At 34.7% G+C, this 21,733-nt stretch overlaps 1 protein-coding gene across 3 annotated transcripts in view; it reads right to left on the reverse strand.

The window, feature by feature from the left end:
* Positions 1 to 21,733, reverse strand: part of CSMD3 (CUB and Sushi multiple domains 3) — a 683,676-nt gene that overhangs the window by 252,666 nt on the left and 409,277 nt on the right. For all 3 annotated transcript variants that reach the window (XM_062568389.1, XM_062568388.1, XM_062568387.1), the window contains 4 exons: positions 21,001 to 21,195; positions 15,656 to 15,794; positions 9,778 to 9,965; positions 8,248 to 8,436 (listed from right to left, as the gene is read on the reverse strand). In XM_062568389.1, coding sequence (XP_062424373.1) covers positions 8,248 to 8,436; positions 9,778 to 9,965; positions 15,656 to 15,794; positions 21,001 to 21,195 — 711 coding nt within the window. The remainder of the gene's footprint in view (positions 1 to 8,247; positions 8,437 to 9,777; positions 9,966 to 15,655; positions 15,795 to 21,000; positions 21,196 to 21,733) is intronic.

The following is a 21,733-nucleotide window of genomic DNA, read 5'->3' on the forward strand; positions in this document are numbered from 1 at the left end:
GCGTGACTACGTTGACCAGCCACAACTTCCGACTTGCAGAGGTTCATTCAAAGCTCTTTTGAGGACAAGCCAGACAGTGAATCAAGAGAAAATCCAGACTGTATTTTCTGCCTTACAATGTTTCCAAGCACAGATTTGTCTGGAGTATGGCCATGGTGGACAACTAGCCCTGTCCTGGATGCCCTTATGTATGCCATCTGCTCTTCAGTCTCCTGTATTTGTCTGAGACCCAGGTCACATAAGATGATGAAAAGGAAAGGAGGCTTCTTACCTATGTGTAAACTCAATAGCTCTAACATCTTACTCTAGCAAATAGCTCCACTGAAGGGATAATGGGAACCCTACTCCATTTGTGAAAAAAAGGTTATCACAAACATCAGAATCACTTTTCTTCTTGAAAAATGTTAAAATAGTACGATAAAAAATAAATCACAGTTACACAGAAGTCTTTCTTCACATATCGGTAGCTTTATTTATATCCACTTCAGAATTATACTTCATTTTACTAGCTAATCCGTATCATCCCCGAGTATGTTCAATTCAAGACTGCCCACTGAATGTTGCCTTATGGTGAATGAAAGAGGGAGCTGTCAAAGACCTTCTGAAATGCTGTAGTGGTGATGTGATTTGATCTGTTTGTAATGATTTTGGTTATGGTCTTTTTCTCTCTACCCATGCTCTTTTACGTCATTTTGGAAAGCTTATCGCTCACATTAGAGCAATACGGATCAGCAATGTTTGCTACTACTTATATTCTCTAGATTTGTTTCTGCACATGAAAAGCCAATAAAAAATAATTATTTTACCTACCTAACCTTATTTGATTCTTCTGAATAACCACACTTTTATTTTTATCTGGGTAGTCTCAGGATTTCTTTGCATGTGATACTTCTGCCAATTTTATAGTCTGTTTTGCCCAGTTGTAAGCTGGAAAGTTGGAGGTTCAGTAACATAGGCTGAACTGGGATATTATAGGACCACCACTGCATAACTGCATCACTGTTGCTATGGGGGATGTGGAGATGCTGCCTCACCCCACCAATTTCCCTCCTCTCTCCTGCGATGAAGAACCAATGAAGGTAACCTCTGTCCACTTAATGTCTGATCTCGCTATATTTAGAAAAACTCATTAAATTATATTTAGAGACCTCGTTAGATTTTAGCAAAACAGAATCAGGGCTACAGCTATGTGTTATTAAGCTCGTGAAGATAACTACCTACTTTGCCCATACCTTAGGTAAGCCCAATCAAATAAACAAACACAATCAGGATTTGCAAACATGGGAAACAGCTCACGCCAATAATGTATTTTACACTGGGTGCTTGGAAAAACTTTCAAGAATGCAAGTGGTGACAAAACATCTCTGGCATGCCAGCAGGCACTCTGTGTGACTCTGTGAAGGCCAGCAGATGGCAAACAAAGGCATCCAGGGACTAGTATTTTACAAAACAAAGTCAAGATGACAGATCTGAAATATAAAATGTGCACTGGTCCTGATAAGATGGCAAACAGCCAGAGCATATCACTGCTAGTATCTGATTTTTTTTTCCCAGAATGCAAGGGAAAACAGAAACAAAACAAAAGCAGTAAAAATCTCACATTTTCCCAGGAAGTTCTGCAAGGAACTTCCTTTTCATTTTATTTGATTATACAGAGATGGCGGCTAGGACAGGCTAAAAGGAAAATGAATAAATGAATGAATAAACAAATAACTGATGCACTAGACTGGTGTTACAATGTGGAAAATGGAATATATGAAATGTTTTTTATATAACTTACTGTGTTGCTAACACAGTATTTTAATATTTTTTATTTATTTTTAGGCAAGAAAAACAGTGGAATCAGAATGTATGCCTAGATCTTTTTTTTTTTAATCATTTGTCACAATGGTGAATGAAGGGAATAAAAAATAGAAGCACCTGTATGAAATAGAGAGAGATAGCTAGGTGTACAGTATAAAGTAGCTATACAGCAATAGGGGGAATAAAATACATGACAATTCAGAAAATAAGTCTCAGATAATTATGATTAAATATTAAAATTCAGTAGTGGAATTCAGAGTCTAAGTTTATCAGGAATAAGATTCTTATGCCTTCTCATGTGCTGGGTTGCTTAGTTATATACTTTCTTTTGCTGTAAGCAATCACTTACACTCATTCTGTTCAGCTAACGTGATCACAGCCATGAGGAAGCCTAGCAAAGAAAACGGCCTTGTATATTTTGAACAGATTTTTGGCCCAAATATTTTTAGAATCTTTATTCAGGCTACATATAAGTGTCTCAGTCGAGAGATATATTAAGAACTTGCTTCATCCCTGAAATATATAAATAGTTGTAACAAAAGTACTTAACTTTTATGTCGTAATAAAATTATGAAGCTCCATTTCAGGCCATATTTCATGCTACTGCCAAACTGTTACAGAAAGCCACTCTTCCAATGCTAGAAATATTCTCTCCTAAATTTCTCACCTAAATTTTTTCATGGTCCATTTTTACCCATTTATTAGGTTAAACTGTCATTGAGTTCTTTTCCCTCTCAGGCACTCACTTTGAGATGTTGGCAAAGCATAGTAGTATCTCGCAGGTTGTTTTGATCAGCTAAATGAGCCAAGTTTTCTTGATCTGGTCCTGGAAGATACATTTTGCATTTCTACAACCACTGCATTACCAACTGCAAGTACTTATCTTTCTTTCTTGTCACAGCAGCTGTACTAATGAAACATATTGCTAGGAGACTTCACACTGGATTATGTCAGCAGTTAATAAGCAAGGAAGGTGACATTTTTGTTCAAAAATGTTTTTTCCCATTTCCTCGTGTCTCCTCTGTTCTGTTTCTACCTTATTTATTTTTAAGATCTTAACCACTGAGATGAGTCTCTATAGGCAGCTTACCACTTCTCTGTGGAAGTCTCTCTTGAATTTTGCTCGTTATATCATTAAATAAAACTCAGCATTTACTAATTATGATTTCTGTCATCTAAGGTCTTTGAATCAGGTTTACTGTCTACTTAAAACTAATTTCTTTTGATGTAACTCAGGTCAGCCCTAGAATCATGAAGGGGGCAAAGAAAGTATAGAAATAATATGAAATAATGAAGGATACTGGATGTAAGAAGAAGCAGGTCACCAACTCCATGAGGGACAGAAAACTGTGAAGAGAATGTATTTGTTACTTTACTAAAGTAAGAGAAGAATAATATGCATTATGTATAAATACATATATCTATATATACAAACATATGATGTTCAGTAACAATGCTTCAAAAAGTCAGCTTTGTGTCCCTCACTAGTCTGATATTTCAGTGATATTTTGGAAATTAAACAAAATTTCCACATTTTGAAATCATACAATAATGTATCTCAATTTTCTCAAAAAACAGAAAATATACATAAAAAGAACAGAAGATTTGAGCAAGAAATGACTTTTTCAGTAAGGTCACCTTGCTGCAGATATAAATAATTGAAAATTAATTATTTTTGTAGATGATGGGAAGTAAAAACACACATTTATAATAAATTAGTAATAATGATTATTTTTACAGTTTCAAGCATTAGTGAAGTTCAGGAAGAACCACAGAGTGAAAAGAAGATACATATACATGTATGTGTGTATATATATGTGTGTGTGTGTGTGTGTGTATATGTGTGTGCATATATAAAACACAGAGATGTATATGGAGAGATATGCTTTTATATATATATATATTTGTGTGTGTGTGTGCATCAATGTATATATACGCATATGTACACACACACACACACACACACACACACACACACGAATTTACAAGCTTCATTACAGTCAGGTATTAAGTAACCATAACTGGTACATAAAAATCTAATCATCAGATGTTTTTCATTTACTATATAGCATAATAAAAGGGAAATATAGCTAAGATTATTAAAACAGTCAATTACAATTTCAAACTTATGCACTGTTTCACAGATCAAGAAATGTCAGCATCTTGCTTCCCTGTGTACAGTAGATTTAATGTAACATAAAATGGGATGCAGACAAGAAGCATCAGGAAAACAAAAGTGTGAAGAGCAAATGATTATAAGCAGCTTCCTGAAAGAAACTTGGACCTGAGCTGTATGAAGAAGAGACTAGCGTAACAGAGAATAGTCCAGTCTAGACTATTAACAATAAAGACTCTTGCATTTTTTAATCTTTTTATTTAACTCTCAACCAGACCAAGACATGCTAACTATTACCAGTTCTGGCATAACCATCTACCACACCGAATATTTGCAGTGGACTTTTTAAAAACAGCTTTTTAAGGAAAATATTGTTTTTAGTTTAGAGATCTCTTAAAAAAATGATATAACACTATTGCTTAATTTCCTAGAAATGTTGCCTATGATACTGCAAAAAGTCGTATTTGCTAATTAATTTGAACATCTAGGTGTTTTCAATATAAACATCAAATTACTTTCATCTTCCTTGAACATCCTTCTTGCTAATGTTCTCTATTTATCCATTTTCTTAAGTAAATCAAGATCAAGTGAAATGACAATATTTAGTCTTAATTCAAACACTGAATAAGAATTACTATGTATTAGCACTCATTCTCATGTTACGAATAAATACGAATAAAAAGAATTTTAAGATTGTCAACTCTTAATTAGGTATCTAAAATTTTACATTAATTTTCCTCTCATATTTAATGGGATTAATACAATACTCTATCTATTGGGTAGAGAAAGGTTTCTCACAAATATTCAAAGCTCAAAAGCCAAATTATATTAGAGTATTTGTACCAGAAGCACATGTAAGACAAAATTTATCAGTCGGACACTGAGAAGTGATTACGGTCAAGAAATTCAGGTAAATTAAACATAGATAGGTATCCACTGAATTATATGGAGATGTAAGATATGACCAGAACAATACAAGTATTATTCTTTTCTGAGTAAAGCTCAAAATAATATATTATCTCTCTTAAGTATGACTATTTTCTGAAAGCCTGTTAATATTACCATTTGAAGAGAATGGTTGTTATTTATGTGGTTGTTTATTTTCTTAGGTAGTGTGCTCTATATTTATAGCATCTAGACCAAACTGTATCTTTAGATGATGTATTTAAAAATAAATAAGTGCACACAGTAAAATAAACAAGCAGGCATCTTTTCCTGTCTATGTGAATACAGAAGAGTTTTATCCATGAATAAAGAAGCAAATTTGACCTGATAGAAGCAAAAGTCATTAATCAGTGAAAAGAAATTTGTCATACTTGCCACTGAAATATTGTTAACAGTATCTTCCCAACAGCCTACCAATTAATTTGTGTTTTGAAAAGAAAATGACAGCTTTTAGGTTAATGTTATGGTTGTGTAAGATATTTTAACTCAGGGGAGTTACTATCTTGAAAACTATAAAGCAATTCAAGTACCTTATACACCATAGTGAAAGGACGAGAAGCGAGAGGCGATGGATATACTCAGTACGTGGGCACGTCTCAGTAGATATAAGGATTGCTCGTCATGTGGGCCGGCATTGGAAGAGGTTACTCAGAGAAGTAGTGGAATTTCTCCCCTTGCAGATAAAACTCTGCTAATCCTGAGCAACTTAATCTGTCTCAAAATAGGTTTTGCTGCTTGGTGCAAGAGTCTGGACTAGATGCCACCCTGAGGTCCCTTCCAGGCTAACTTGTTCTGTGGTTCTATATGAGGGAATCTGAAAATATTTTCCTTAAACACCCACCCTAAAAGAACATGAGCAGAAAGAGATTCTACTAACCTCAAGGTTTTATTTTCAGAAAGCTCTAAAATATGTTTTTCAGAAGTTCTTTGTTGTTTTTTTATATGTATGTATGTTTGCATGTGTATGTACACACATAGAACGTATACAGGTACAATACTATACTGATGAATACTGTGCACCCGTTATCAATGTAGATATACACCAAAATCAAAAGTAAGGAAATGACTAATCTAAGATAGCCTATGAAATCTTTCATGAATGAATTACGCAGCCTGACATAATCATATATTTACCCCCTGAGGTAAATTTCTAGGGAAGGAGATATGTGATTTGTTTGTTAATTTTTAAACCATCATTTTTAGTACCCTCTAATTGTTGCTGTAGATAATAAACTGTGACTTTCCTGATAAATTTTTCTGTGATGCTTAGTTGCATAACATCTGAACACCTCATGAAAAAATTAATTGATATTCCTTCAAAGAAGAGAATTCCAGTCAATGTAATCTTCTACTTTGAGGAAAAGCTAGTGCCAAGAAATCAAGAAGTTTTCCTTCTCTAATATTTCTTCTCCATCAAAACATTTACACTCATGAGTTGTCACAGGCTGTCTATGTAATTGTTGCTACATGATTTAATTATCAAAAAGAGATGTAATTATTAAAAAAACCTAGCAGGAAGTATTTAACTCCGTTCCTCAGAAACTGTCAGAATATTACACTGAATGAGCAGGAACAGTGGCCAATGTGTTTCTTAGTGGCATGATTAACACAAACCCAACCTCACAGCTCATGCAACCCATTGAGCAAATGCCCTTTTTTCCCTAGGGATGTAAGGACTCTGGATCCTATTTAAAAATATTCCACCAGAGAAGAAATTCAGCAATGAAATTAAAATGAGTCCAACCATGAATTGATTAAATTTACTAGAATAAGTGTACTCAATCCTGCCTTTGGAGCATATTTATTCAATGGACAATTGCCATTTAGCAATGTGCTCTGGAGAAAAAACCATCCCATTTAGTTAATGAATTGCATGCGAGTTCAGTATCTTGAGGAAGAAATTTATCATGACACGTAAGATTACTGCACAGCAGAGCGCAGTATTCATAGGGAGTGTGTTAATACTGTTTGTTTTAGATGACTAGCATCTAGTGCCTATCACTGTAAGAAAACGTATTTTCTCTTTATGGCTTATTCAGCAAACTATAGTCTCCTTGACGGCGAGCTATGGCACTCCTACAATTCCTCATTCCAAGAACCTGACTGAGAAGCCAAATTCTTTAAGGACCTGGGCATGCTGAACTAGAGAAAGCCATCTTCAGGGAAGAGATTAGTCACCCTCCTCTCTACCACCACAGACTCCTGCTATCATCACATCCTTACATGTTCATCTCAGTCAGGTACATAATAAAGCATTTGCTAATTAAAATAAAAGCCAATAAAATTCACACCATTTTTCTGAAGAAAGAAATAGAATGAATATTAATACATTTCCACATGGAAAATCACACATCCCTGATTCAATAAGCTTATTCTCTAGTCTTCTCGCACATTTGGCTTTTTTCTTTATAACCAAGTGTCACTAGAAAATAAGTCTAAGGACTTTTTTTTTATACATACTACCACCTTCGTTATTTACGTCATAAAACTTGAGTAGGTAATTTTTGTACAGGTACATTATTTCTGATACTATTTTTATCATCAGAGAAGTGTGTTCTATACTCAAATACTGTATTTATTTAGAGAAGAAAACATCGCAAATATAGAACCTGATAAACAATTGTACAAAATCCTTTCTTAATATAAATACAATGGATATCAACCTTAGTGTGAAAATGGCTTAAAATGACCAACTCAGGTAACAAGAGGTCACAGAAACTATTCGCTATCCAGTACACTTTGTTTGTATGTTGCAGACTCTGAAATGCACCACACAGTGGTACTCAAAACCATCTTTGTCTGGTTTAACAATCATCTACATAATCATCAAGTATAATCAGGCACCGACCAATGCGTACAGTGACTGATAGGTGGCAAGCTTGTACTGGCAGGCTAGGAACATAGCAATCAAGATGAAACTGGAGAAAACACAGTCTTTGAGTGAGATCCAGTTAAATCACATCTCATGTGTTACATGTCAACAAGTCAGTGTCCATAGATGGATACTCAATCACAAACATTTGTAACTCAAGAGAAATGATTTGCAAGCAAACATACAGATTATTCTTGCATGCCATGAGCTAACTGCCTACCAGCTCACTGTAACATATATTTAGATAGACATATCCTCAGTAACCTACTATTCATGGAATTTATTTCTACTTTTATTACTAAATACATCCTCACACAGAGGATATAATATTAATTCCCTCCAACTGTTATTTTTTCCTAAAATTAGAGAATTTATAGCCTCTAGCATTTAACAGAAGTTAACATTTTGTCAGAATATGTATGTTTTTAAGGTAATCAGAATTTTAGGTTATCAGTATGTAAAAGGAAAAAGTATGTTTACAGTACTTGGTATTTTAACCTTTCATACTTACCATCACAAGTTGGGAGAGGGTGACTCCACCAGTGATTTTTTTCACAGAGCAAAGGCTCTTCATGACTCAGCCTATAACCTGGATCACAACTAAATGAGACAGTGGAACCTATAGAGAAGTCATGTCCATAACGACGTCCATGCACTGGTATTCCAGGATCCAAGCAAGAGTAAGTATTAACAGTTACACCTGGATAAAAAAAAGGGGGAGGGGGAGAGAGAAATAAACAAACTACGTATTTCTAATTTAAGCAGCCTTGCTGTGCTGAAATGACAAAAAAAAAAGGTTCAATTTAGATCCTTAATTGTATTACATTTCTCCATGTTTCTGTATATACAGAAAATTTTGAAAGGACCTTATAGATAATGAATTGCGTCCTGTTGCTATTGCAGCCAAAAACATCACATTGTTTACCATGGCCATCCCTCATACTTCAAAATGGATGAGAATTTATCCAAACCATCAGTTCCCCAAAACATACAAGACTGTATCAATGGCAGTACACGAGTGCGGGTTGGGACAGTAAAGAATTTAAAACTAATTTTCTGAGATAAATTGCCAGCACTTTGAAATACAGCTTCACGTGACATTTTCTGGAGTTTACAGTAACTCATGCTAATGGTTACAGTAACTCAAATAACAGCCCAAATTTTACATAACTAAAGTCATCTCCACATATACTGCATTCATTATCATTATCATTAGCGGTCAGGAAGAGTGTAAAATGGTCATAATTGATGTAAAAACTAAGAAGATAGGAGAATTCTCTAGTGGTAATCCCAACAGGCATGAAAATCAAACGAAAAATAGATGTGTTCACAACCTTTACTAACAGATTAGACAGCGATTTTAAAACTGATATTTCACATGAAAATGTGACCCATTAAAAATGTATTTAGAAGCACAAAAAGTATTTTTTTCTGATCAATATATATTAACAAAATTCATAAAGACATGATATTTTATGGATATTTTCTACAATTAACTACATGTTACTATAATGATTTGGATATTTCAGCATTGTAACAAACAAATCATACATGCAGAATCCATAATCAAGCAACTCAGTAGTTTGATTTTCAGTAGATTAGTGTAAATTGCATTTCTTATTAACTTAAGTGAGAGCTGTAGGAACATCAATCAGACCAGTAATTCAGGTTTTTGCCATAGATTTTCATAATCCTACTGATTTTATGCAGTTTTACACATACAAAAATGCACCGTGCCAACTGCATGAGATATAAGAATAACAAGGCGTAAGAGCAATCTCCAGAAGAACTGTATTGGATTCCAGTTCCCAACCTTTGATTCTTAAAACAGAGAACACAAAAGCAATGACCTTAGACTATACACAAAATTTCTGATTATTGTTTTGAAGTTTAACATCACCAAAATTTCTTATGTTGAAGAAATGGGAGCTCTGATTCAGGAATTTACTGTAGAGCAGACCTGTATATCTTTACCTACATATATATGTGACTATAGCAGCAGAGATGGGGAAATCAAATCATACAGTCCAGAATGACTTACTTTCATAGTGAATCTTGAATCCATTGTTGGAACGACTGTTGTCAGTTGTGAAGAGAAGATAAATGAAATTGCTACTACTAAAGAGGAACTGTGGGACCTGTGTACCATTGTAAGATCCCAGAAGAGGCGATAATAAATTTGGTCCATCATGAACTTCTAAAACATCATAATTGAGTTCTGTCTGAAATCTAGAATCGAGGAAATACACACACACAAATACAAGAAGCAGTTAAAACAAACTCAGCAAACGTACAAACTATGATATATATTTAAAACTTTGCTTGTTTCCTGATCAGGTTCTTTGAATTATTTCTCCATATAATACCTACGACATTATCATAATATATTATATAATGTAATTGATATAGTAATAGAATTTTAGTTAAATGCTCTAGCAAAATGAGAAATTTAAGCCTCAACTTCCTAGGCTGCTTTGTATCGCAGGAAAGAAAAGCAAGAAAACCATGACCTGCTAGCCATCGTTATTTTTTATTTCAGAGCACAAAATAATTTATCACTGTCATTTTGGAAAAAATAAGTAAAATATAAAAAGGATATGTTGATATGTTCCTTTATTACACTGATTCTATTTGGCACAAATATCATGAAAGTATTTTATATTACCGAAGAATCCTACTCTGAATGTTTACCCTTAAAATCTATAAGCAAGCGTGTAATTATTTAACCCTTTTCTGAGACTCCAAAAACTTGCTCCAGCTGAGGAACTTGTTTGGTCCAAACTACTGGTAGAAGTAGTAGCAAAACAAAAAAAAAACAAACAATAAAAAAAGGAAAAAAGAAAAAAAAAGGAAAAAAAGAATGTATTTAGAAAGCTCTGCAAAGGGCAGAAAGCATCTGTGCTGTCTTTATCAGGCAAAAGCAGCGTGTGACAGTGCTGCTAGATACCTCCTTGCTCTTCTGGTTTTACACGGTATCAGTAAGCCCAAACTGTCTGGCATCTGCTTTTGTCTGAGTGTTTCCTCTCTCTCTCTTGCTCTGACAGCTCTTACATCAATCACACTGCTTTAATGCACTCTCCGATGGATTACTGAGAAACTCGTCCAGCACTGGAAGAAATAATTAGCAGCAGGACACTATAAGGGGCTGAAGAGAGGGGCTGAAAGAGCTGTGAAGAAGGGATTACGTATTATGTCTTTGTTTAGTACTTTGTCTCAGAAAAATGATCAATTTAAATTTAGTTTGCACAGTCATGCTCGTATCATTTTCTCACTGAATCTCCTTCCACGTGATAATCAGCCTGGCTATTTGATAATTTACATATTACCTGGCTAGCCTCTGGTGCATTATGGATTGATTAGGAAAATGAGTAAGAAATTATTTGTGGTCTTGACAGAGTAACATTCTTCCCTTCTTAATTAGCCACTATTTTTAAATTAATCTGGATGGTGTCTTTACTCTGTGTGGCCCATTTTCGCAGAGGATGCACAAACATTCAATCAACCAGACAGGAGTGAAACAAACTTTACCACTGGAGGGGACAGCAATTTTTTTTTATCTTGTTTGTACAGATGTAGTAATTTTAATTAGAGCACACATCTTTGCTTCTAAGAGACAGCCTATCAACCCAACGCAGTGTTAGGACACGAGCTGAGCTCCCCACCTCACAGCATGTTCTCATTACTCAAATGTGACTAGTACTCCAATCAGCAGTTCGATGATTAACATCCCTAGCATTTAAATACTCATAATTAGGCTTCATGATAAACAACCTATTACAATAAAGAATGACACTCACACTTCTCCCTTCTACTATTTCAATTCAGCCTGTGCTGCCTTAAAAAAAAAAAAAAAAAAAGATAAGAAAGAAAGAAAGAAAAGAAAATTCCAACAGATAGTTATAACTATATAACAGGACTAAAACCTTCAGACTGCTCATTCACAGTAAGCAAAATATGAGCAAATTCACAGGGAAATCCTGGAAGTACTCAGACTAATACATTAGCTTTGTCTGCAGATCTGATTTTTTTCTTTTATACTAAGTCACTGGTTGCACACAACAGAAATACTTCACCACCCAGACATCAAATGCAATAGTTTGCCCACATGCAATGTTATACAGGAGAAGGTGTAGAAAGATGGGAGATTCAAAGTGAATGGAAATTACTGTGCTAGTGATAAACTGAAAAGTAATACAAAGATAGCATTCTGCAGGAAACCTGTATTAACTGTTCCAAAAAATCCAAAAAGAAGGAATTTAAAGGTTCCAGACATGTACAAAAAATGTTTTTCCTTGACAGAGCCAGAAAAATATATTTCAAATAACTACATATATAAATTGGAATTCTCAGTATTTGTACATAGAAAGGCTGGAAATAGCCTTTCTCATTGTTACTTTTTGAGGACAGAGGCTCAGAAAAGGCAGAGGTATTCAATGCCTTCTTAGCCTCAACTTCTACTGCTAAGACCAGCCCTCAGGAACCCCAAGCCCTGGAGACTTGGGAGAAAGAAAGACTTTCCTTTGGTCGAGGAAGATGAGCTTAGAGATCACTTAACTCAACTAACACCCACAAGCCCATTAGGATGGGATCACCCACGAGTGCTGAGGGAGGTCGCTGATGTCATTGCAAGGCCACTCTCAATCATCTCTGAAAGGTCATGGTGATCATCAGGAGAAGTGCCTGAGGACTGGAAGAAAACAAATGTCACTCCAGTCTTCACAAAGGGCAAGAAGGAGGACTCAGAGTACTACAGGCCAGTCAGTCTCACCTCAGTCCCTGGAAAGGTGATGGAACAGCTAATCCTGGATACCATTTCCAGGCACATGAAGGACAAGAAGGTAATTGGGAGTAGTCAGCCTGGATTCACCAAAGGGAAATCATGTTTAACCAACCTGATAGCCTTCCATGATGGAATGATTGGCCTGACAGGTGAGGGGAGAGCAGTGGATGGTCATAATTGATGTTACTTGACTTCAAGAAAGGCTTTCAACACTGTCTCCCATAACATCCTCATAGGCAAGCTGATGAAATGCAGACAGGATGAGCAGGCAGATGAGGTGGATTGAAAACTTGCTGAATCACAGAGTGCAGTGGTGCTAATTAGTCACAATTAGTAACACAAAGTCTAGTTGGAGGCCAGTATCTAGTGGTGTGCCCAAAGGGTCAACACTGAGCCCAATACTCTTTATCCGATTTATTAATGACCTGGATGATGGGGCAGAGTACATCCTCAAGCAAGACTGGGAAGAGTGGCTGATACAGCAGAGGCTTGTGCTGCCATTCACAGAGATCTCAGCAGGCTAGAGTGATGGGCAGAGGGGAACCTCATGAAGTTCAACAAATGGAAACGAGTTTAAAGTTTTTTTAAATCAAAAGAGAAAGCAATCTGATTGTAATTTTAAAGATGCATATTTTAACAAAATTTACTTTCTATCTTGAGAAAAGCCAGCTGAAGTTTCCCAAGTAGAGAGAGTGGAACAAGGGCAGTCAGACTAGAATGAGTCTTTCAAGAGAAGCTACTACACACATTTTTCAGACTGTGAATTTAAGGGTTTTTTTTTTAACTCAGAAAACATTGTGCTAATATTTTGCAGAATGTTTTTATTTTGGTATTTACTGAAATCTTTATTTCACTACCAAGTTTATGTAGCAACCTTTTTTTATATTAAGATAACTGTATATCTAAGCATATGTGTAAGAATACATATAGATAAATTTTACACATATTCACGCATAGAAATACCTAAACACATCTATATGTAAATAGGGCCTCTCTGTATTCACCTTGCTGCATCTCACCAGCAGGCATATCAGTCCAACTTATGGCAAGTGACAAGAGTGTTAAGAATGAGCAGTGATAGAAAAAGATGGAAAGAAAAAATGTGATAATGAGATTACTTTATAAACAAGAGTTCTTTCTGTCAGTTGAAGAGAACACATCTAGTTCTTACTTGTTTTTGTTACAGGAATAATAAATATTGTGTAATTTTAGGAACAGATGTTAATACACAAAATATGCAGGGAAGGGCCAGATTTAATGAAGCTCAGGCACAAGGGAAGGAAATGCAGCTGATTTAAAATTTGGGAGGAAAAAAGCAAATGTTTCTCAGTTTGAAGATACTTTTCAGATCAAAACTGTGGTTCAAAATGAAATGTTGAATTAAAAATTAATTATTTGGAATGATCTCATAATTTATTTTCTTTTCACAGACATGAATTAAACAGAAGTTTCCAAAATTTTTATTTTTTATGATTTACAATTATTAATAATCTCTCAATTTTGAACTAATATGAGTTTGCTGGATTTGTACAGGAAGAAATTATTCACTTCTCTTTTGTATTTTAATTGTCAGTAATTGGTAAAGTTTTCATTTTAAGTTAACGTACAACATTAGTGAAAACAGAAGACTACTTTGATGCTAACCATGGGAAATAGATTTAAAGTATCTGTATTACATGTCTACTGATCCTATATAATATCATATCATCATATTAATATAGTGTAAACTATAGTACTAGAAGAAGCTTACAAAAGTACTTTGCTAAGAAAAAATGATAAATTGTATATCATGAAGAAAAGCAACTTTTGAATTATATTAACATGAAGCAACATTTTCTCTTCAGATTGACTGTGACCAGGAGTAGTCAAAACAGCAACTAAAGATACTTTCATGATATTTGTGCACTCTAACTTCAAATATCACAGGTTCTTTGTGTTCTGGATCATCATCTAACTTATTAGCAATCTAACAATTAACTATGTAACAAATAACAAGAAGACTATACTATATATATAGTATATAGTATATATACTTGAAAATAGACCATACGGCATTTTTTAATTAAATTTTATATTTTGCCTTCTTTTAAGGAGCTTAAATGAAATGCCCGTGTCTTGCTAACATCAGCACTTTAAGATCCTCAACACACTTGGATCCTTGCAATTAGAAAGGGCCAGGAAGTAACAGGCAGTAACATAGACAAAATTGAATGCTGCAGTGCATATAAATGAGAATTTCCCCCAGAGAGCACACATTCCTTTCACAAAAACAGAGCAGCTGACCTCAGTTAAATATTCACAATGGATAAAAACCTGCGTGCATTTAGTTCAGAGTTCAAGATCTCACCCACTATGTTTAAGGAAAGGATAAAATAATTTAAAATTTTAAGCATTTAAAAAATGACAAATACGTATGATCAAAATGAAATACAGTACTAGCTCCTCTGGCTAAAAAAGGGCTGAAATACAAAATTAGATTCTTCTTTCTTTTCCTTTCTTTTTTATGAAAAGGTAATTATGTTACACTTTAAGTAGATTGGGAGATAAATAATATATGAAATCCACTCACATACTTCCTTCAGATCTTTCTAACTAAATACAACATTGCTACTAAGAAAATGGCTTCTTCTTGTGATGTTGTATATAAATACAACTTGTAGGTTCTATTACTGGTACAGACAATCCATGCAGGCAGACCTTTAAACTCATGGGAATCTTGTTTCAGGATTAGCATTTCAGAAACCAATTAAAACACAAGAGGCCATATGCCAAAATACATGTAAAACAAACAAAAAAAAAATGTTTGAGAATATCTGCATAATTCCTCACAGCAGCACAGTTATCTGTAAATTAAACAATAAACCTTAAAAACAGACAAAAATGTTAACTGGGGTAGACAGGCTCAAACATATGTAAAAGCATATGAAGTTCAACAGCTTTTCAGCGCATCAGAATTAGAAATTACATTGAAGATAAAATTTATGCTTTGAAGGCACTAAGGTGTTTTGCAAAGTCCTATTCACTGATACAATTGCTTCATTTCAGACAACGTGCAAATTAATTTTATGATACAGCTAATAAACTCCTGCTTCTGGGTATAAACTAAACAATATTAAGTAAGAAAAACATTAGTCAAGACCTTTCAAATGTAATTTTGATAGAGTGTCCTGGTTCAGCTTCTATCACCCACTCACAATTCAAGGAGTCTTTATAATACCCTGGCCAGCCTGGAGAGAGGATTACTCCACTGGGAGATGAAAAATGCCCACCACATGGAGCTAAAAATGAAACAAAAATATATAATTTACAGCACAGACTTATCATTTGCAATTCTTAATTATTACTTTCAGTATAAGACATCCATACTGAATACACCGAAAAAATCCAATTGCAAGATGCAGTAACGCCTCAAAGCTGACATAAGCTGTACATGGCTAGGAATTAGATGGAGAGAGCTGAATTAAAATTTTAAAAAGATAAAATAAACTATGTTCCATAAGTGCTGGCAAGAGCTATTAAACTGCACTCTTATGGTACAATCCTCTTTCCTATAATAAAGGATGTACAGTAAAATGAAATATTTAAAAACTGTTGTTACTCTTGTTTCTATTTGTGAGTATAGAGATTAGAAAAATACATAGAGAAATTTTAATTGAGCATCAAGTTAGAAACTTATTTTACTTATTTTACCTTTGACATGGTTCCACGGTGTGACCACACACATTCTGCTTGCCATGTTGGCAACTCAAATTCCTCATTCATGGAAAAGACATACTTACCATTCTTACAAAATTAGCTGATATTTTTAAAGCATTTTGCAAATGTAATAAATATTTATATTATATACTGTAATATATACATACAGATATCAGAAATAGTATGTAGCATTTCTCTCAGAGTAAGTGAGTAAATATGAGTTAGACAAATTGAATGAAAACATAGTTCAAAATGGTGTAGTTTGTAATGGTGTCTGAAGTTTTGCAATGGCTTAATGGCACATTAATTGCAGGAGTAATCTCTACAGTGGTAGGCATTATAGTGATCAAGTACTTTCCTTTGATAACAGTTCTTTTTAAATAGTTGAAAAGAATCTAGTACAGAATGAAGGAAGTTCTCACTAGCCGACCAGTGACAAGACAAACAGTCATAGGGCAGAGAGAGATTCTCAGAAGGAGTGAGCATTTTTGCCTCACGCTGAATTTGGCTACAGAGAGCACTAGTCCATCCCAAAGCTAACGTCATCTCACGTGTGGGAAGGCTAAGAACCCTGAAACCAATACTTCTGAAGGACAGATACTTTAAGCTTCAGTCTTGAAAAACTCTGTGCAGGTTCTTAATTCCATGCATGCATGCAAACCCACTAAATCTGAGTAGGTGAAGTTAAGTGCACGCCTATCAGACTTAGGTGAGATCATCTTCAGTGGTACGGAGGTGTGAGGAAGAGATTGTGGGAGTGCTTTAATGCTGGTGGCAGTTTTAGGTTTTTTTTTTCAGTGGAGACAGATATTCCCTAAATATAGAAATAAATTCATAGAATTATTTCAAATTCTGGACATGTAAGAAATACAGTGATTTTATCATTAGAAGTACTAATGTTTTTAAAAAATTACAAAAATCATAATGTTTTTCTGGCAATTTAAAATGTCTAGGACAGTTTATGAATTTAATGTATATTCAATATGGCAGATTGAACCTATGTTATTCAACCTATGTATAAGCATTGACAAAAACACATCTTTCTACATATACATTACAGCATATGCATGATTATACATAAATATACCTACATACACAAATATGCCAAATGAACATCTCTTTGCTCTGCAAGAGACAAGACAGAAAAGCAACTGATCTCTGAATACGTTTTCCTCTAGAAAAATAAAATATGTTTTCCTCAGGCTGCAGTGTTACATTAACTAACTGTAATTATTTATTCCTGGGTCAAATTAATTTGTCGAGTACTTGACTCTAAACAAAACTTTTCCACTCACTGAAGTTCTTGCAAACTGGTGTCCTTGAGTGAATCAAGCTATTTCAGTAAAAAATGTTGCACATAGAGAGATTTAATAAGGTCTTCTTCTTAAAAAATAAAATGAATTACTCAGAATCCAAAGAACAAAAGAGGGAGCTGAGAATAGCAATACATAAAAAGCTTTTCCCAGTTGCTGAAACTTGCATGAATGTGCAATACCTGTGACCTCGTGAAGATATCTCATCAAGCTTTCTTTGCTGAAAATATGAGGTCTGATAATGTTAGAAGAATCTGGTAAGGTGGTAAGACCATAAGACAGGTAAGACAGGTGAGGAGAAACATAAATATCTAAAGCCTTATTTAGTGACTTGGATTATAATCTAGACACCTGTGCAATGTAGGCCATATGTTACGTATACAAGTACTCTACAACAAATGTCATGGCTTTCAAGATGGTCAACAAAGCAAAACTTAAAGGCTGAGTTGAGAGCATTACACGGAGCATGCTCTTAAACTGGTGACCACGGACTCAATGATGAACGGTCTACAATTTATTTTTATTTTCAGGAAATGATGACTTTTCTATAGAAAACAAAACCAACAAAATATATTGGCTAATCAATTCAAATTTTACAAGAAAAATGATTTTCTGTCACAAAATATTTTTATTCACATCCATTTATACATATTCCACATGAGGTGAAGAAGAGCACAAGCACCACGCAGATCACTGCCATATACAAGCAAGCAGGCAAAAGCAGAATTCTTTGCTTCCCCAAGGTGCCAGCCATGAAGAGGTAGGTAGCACCTTTTGATGACAGTGGTAGATCAAACAAAATATACTGCAAACTAAAACTGTTTACATTACTCTTCTTCCCATTAACATCCTTTGAGTAATAGATTAGCACCAATGCAGTCTAGACTGAGAGCAAAGACACACTATTTTTCGAAGAGTTCTCAACACTACAGTACACTTTGTATATACCTTATTCTAGAGAAAGTCTAGTTAAAACTAACCCACTTTTCCTGTATGCGCTATAAAAATAAGAATTGAACTGAATTAATATGTGGACTCTGCAGGTCAGCTTGAGAAGGTTATCAGTCTTATATTAATTCAGAAGGAGATTCTTGCAGAATAAAGGGTAATTTATAGTTTTCAGGGGAGTCAAGCAATAAATATTTAATCTATTATAGCCTTATTTCTTCAAAATCTTCTGGACATCTCATATCCACCACTGGGGTGAGGGCACTGTACTCTGGAGAGCAGAACTTAACACCACTGAGAAGTAGAAGGCAGTAGTGAGCAGAGCTTCCAAGCTGCAAGCTGTGATTGTTATGCCAGTAGAAGGCATTAGTAACGGGTGCCCTGGTATTGAGTGAATTGGTATCAGGAATAAACTAAGGATCTTTGCCACATTAATCTTCTCTCTTGCACATGGCTTGGATACGTGCCAAGAATGGGATTTGTTCATATGTACACAAACCTAGGGAAGAATTTGAACTTTAAAATTGGTATAATTATTAATCAGGTAAGCTATATGGCAACTTAGATATATATAATTCCTCCAGTTAGAAGTAACATACTTTAAATACTTTCTTAGTTCTGATAAATATTAGCGTAAATACATTGTCCTATAGAACTATAAATGCACAATAGATTTATCGTTATCCTAAGCTCCTTTACTTAATTGCTAATTAAGGATTTGATTCAATCCAAATGAAACTTGCTGAGCTTCCCAGAATCTGAGCCTTCAGGGACTAATATAAATACTTATGTTTAGTTTTATGATACCTTTCTACACAAATTCATTAGATGACCCTGGATTTCACCAAACTTCAAAGTTCTTACAGAGCTGATGTTATCAAGCTAGCTACTTTTCCCCTGAAATTTATTTTGTAAAGTGATTGATAAGCATTCTAGATTTGCTTTTCAGGCTCATCAGAGACATACAAGTATTTATTTATATCATCTGCATCTGTCTGCAGACACTGATTTTTATATTTGCTTAATGTTTTCTTCTATTATTGAATAAAAAGCTTAAGTGAATGAAGTATATGAAGGAATGCTGTTATATACCTTATGGATTTGCTACCTAGCTGAATGCAACAACTGTCATTTATTTCTAAACACAAGTTTCTAAAAGCATTTGCCTTATTGCCAGAAAACTTCAATATTCACTTCCAAAGCAAATTAAATCTCTGTTAGGATATCTTCTGAAGATGAAGATATAACTTGACTCCCGCACAGATGGAGTCAGGACAGAGGAAAATTACTGTTGCATGTAGGTTTAATACTGACTTGATCCAGTTGCAAGTAAAGTCAATAGATAGCCTTAAACTGACTTCTTAATGAATAGGTCAGGGACATCATTTACAGCAAAAAAAGGGATAGGCAGTTAATTCTACTCTAGCAATAGTCAGATGCAAAAATACACTGAATAAATACGTGATCTATAAACTAATCAATGTATTCCTCCTACAGATATGGAAAAAAATAAGATTGTCAAGCCATTTATCTATTTAATTCTAGAAGACACTCAAAGTTTCTGAGGACTAGAATTATGTAAGTACCCTCTTAGATAGAAGGTAGAAAGTCTTGCTTTGGGGAAAGAGAAAGCTGCATCACAATGTTTCAAAATACTGTTTTTTCAGTAAATATTTATGCATACAATGCTACCCAAATGATGAAAAGAAACAAGATTCATTATATTGCAAAGCTAAGCTAAGACCTCCTTCTGTCCGAAGCTGGGAGTCTACAGTTACATTAAAAAAAAATCCTTTTGAATGAAACTGGGGGAAAAGAATTGAAAAGAATAAAAAATGAAGAATAGACTTCATGATTGTTTAGAACAGTGAAAAATTGAAAAGGATTTAGAGATTTAAATACATAAGCTGAGGAACAGAAACTTCAATATACTAAAATAAGACTCAGTAAAAAACGGAATGACTTTCTTCTTGGCTATTTCTTTCTCCTATGTATCAACAAGGCCAGTCAGGACACTATCTGGACTGGACTTCAAAAACATGGAGATGAATCTTGTTGGTGTACTGCTAACATGGTAGCTCGTTACTCTAAACAGCTCTCAAACAGGACAAATGTGTGCTTTCAAAAGAAAAAAGGCAAGAGTGATCCTTTCAAGTGTCTTTGGGAAACTGTACTACCACCAGCACCAAATCAGTGCTATCTGAAAGTATGAACAACATAAGCTGTTCCCATTACTGGCCTAATGTTCAGAGTTTGCTTCCATTGGTAGAGCAGTTATACAGCAGTATTTGCATCACTGATGTGTATGCCAAGTTAGTCCACATTCTTTTTCTGCCCATAAAACACTTACAAGAGAAATCCCCACCTGCAGACAGGACTAACGTCATCTCATGCAGCATTAGACCACTTTATTAAGAACTAGGTATTGCAAAGGCTTTGTGCTATCCATTTGCACAAGTCTGAATTTCATTTGGTGACAATTTAAACAAGTCACCTATCTTGAATCAAAAAGAAATACTATACATACCTCCACACTTTGGAATAGGTCCACTCCACATTACTTTTCCATCCATTAACATGCAAGTAATTGTTTCAGTTCCCTGTGTTTTAATAAATCCTTCCTCACAGATAACCGAAATTGAGCTCCCCAATTGAAAGTTATCACCAAAACGCCGAGCATTAATTGGTACTCCAGGATCAGGACACTCGTTATGTCCAAATGCTTTGGATATGAAAAAAAAGAAAAAAAAAAAAAAAAACAAAGAGGAGAGGAGAAATGTTACAACTCTTGCAAGTAAGTTGATATTTTTAGGAATGCATTTATCTAGTAAAAAATACATTATTTACATTATGAAGTAATAAAGACAAAAGTCCAGCCAAGATGATAAAATGTACACAAATACAAAAAATTGCTTAAAATATGATAAAGCTGTGCCAGCATAAATCTTAGTTAGGACACCTAAGGGGCTGACTGAATTTCAGTGAGGACTAAGTCACCCTTCCAACAGCCCATCCCACCCAAAGTTACAACATTCCGTCAGAGGAGCAGTGCTGGCATCTGTACTTTAATAGTTTTACTTGTCTCTTGTATTTTTAATTCACTGTCACATCCATCAGAGCCATACTAATTTCACTGTGCCTGATATTGCCATAGCTTGTTTTGCTTCCTGAACTGAGAATCCCTGAACAGTTATACTTGCGTGACAGTGGAGAAAGGAAGAAAATCTGAAATTTCAACCATACAGTTATCACTACAGTCA

This window comes from Rhea pennata, chromosome 2 (genome assembly GCF_028389875.1).
Source record: "Rhea pennata isolate bPtePen1 chromosome 2, bPtePen1.pri, whole genome shotgun sequence".
NCBI lineage: Eukaryota > Metazoa > Chordata > Aves > Rheiformes > Rheidae > Rhea > Rhea pennata.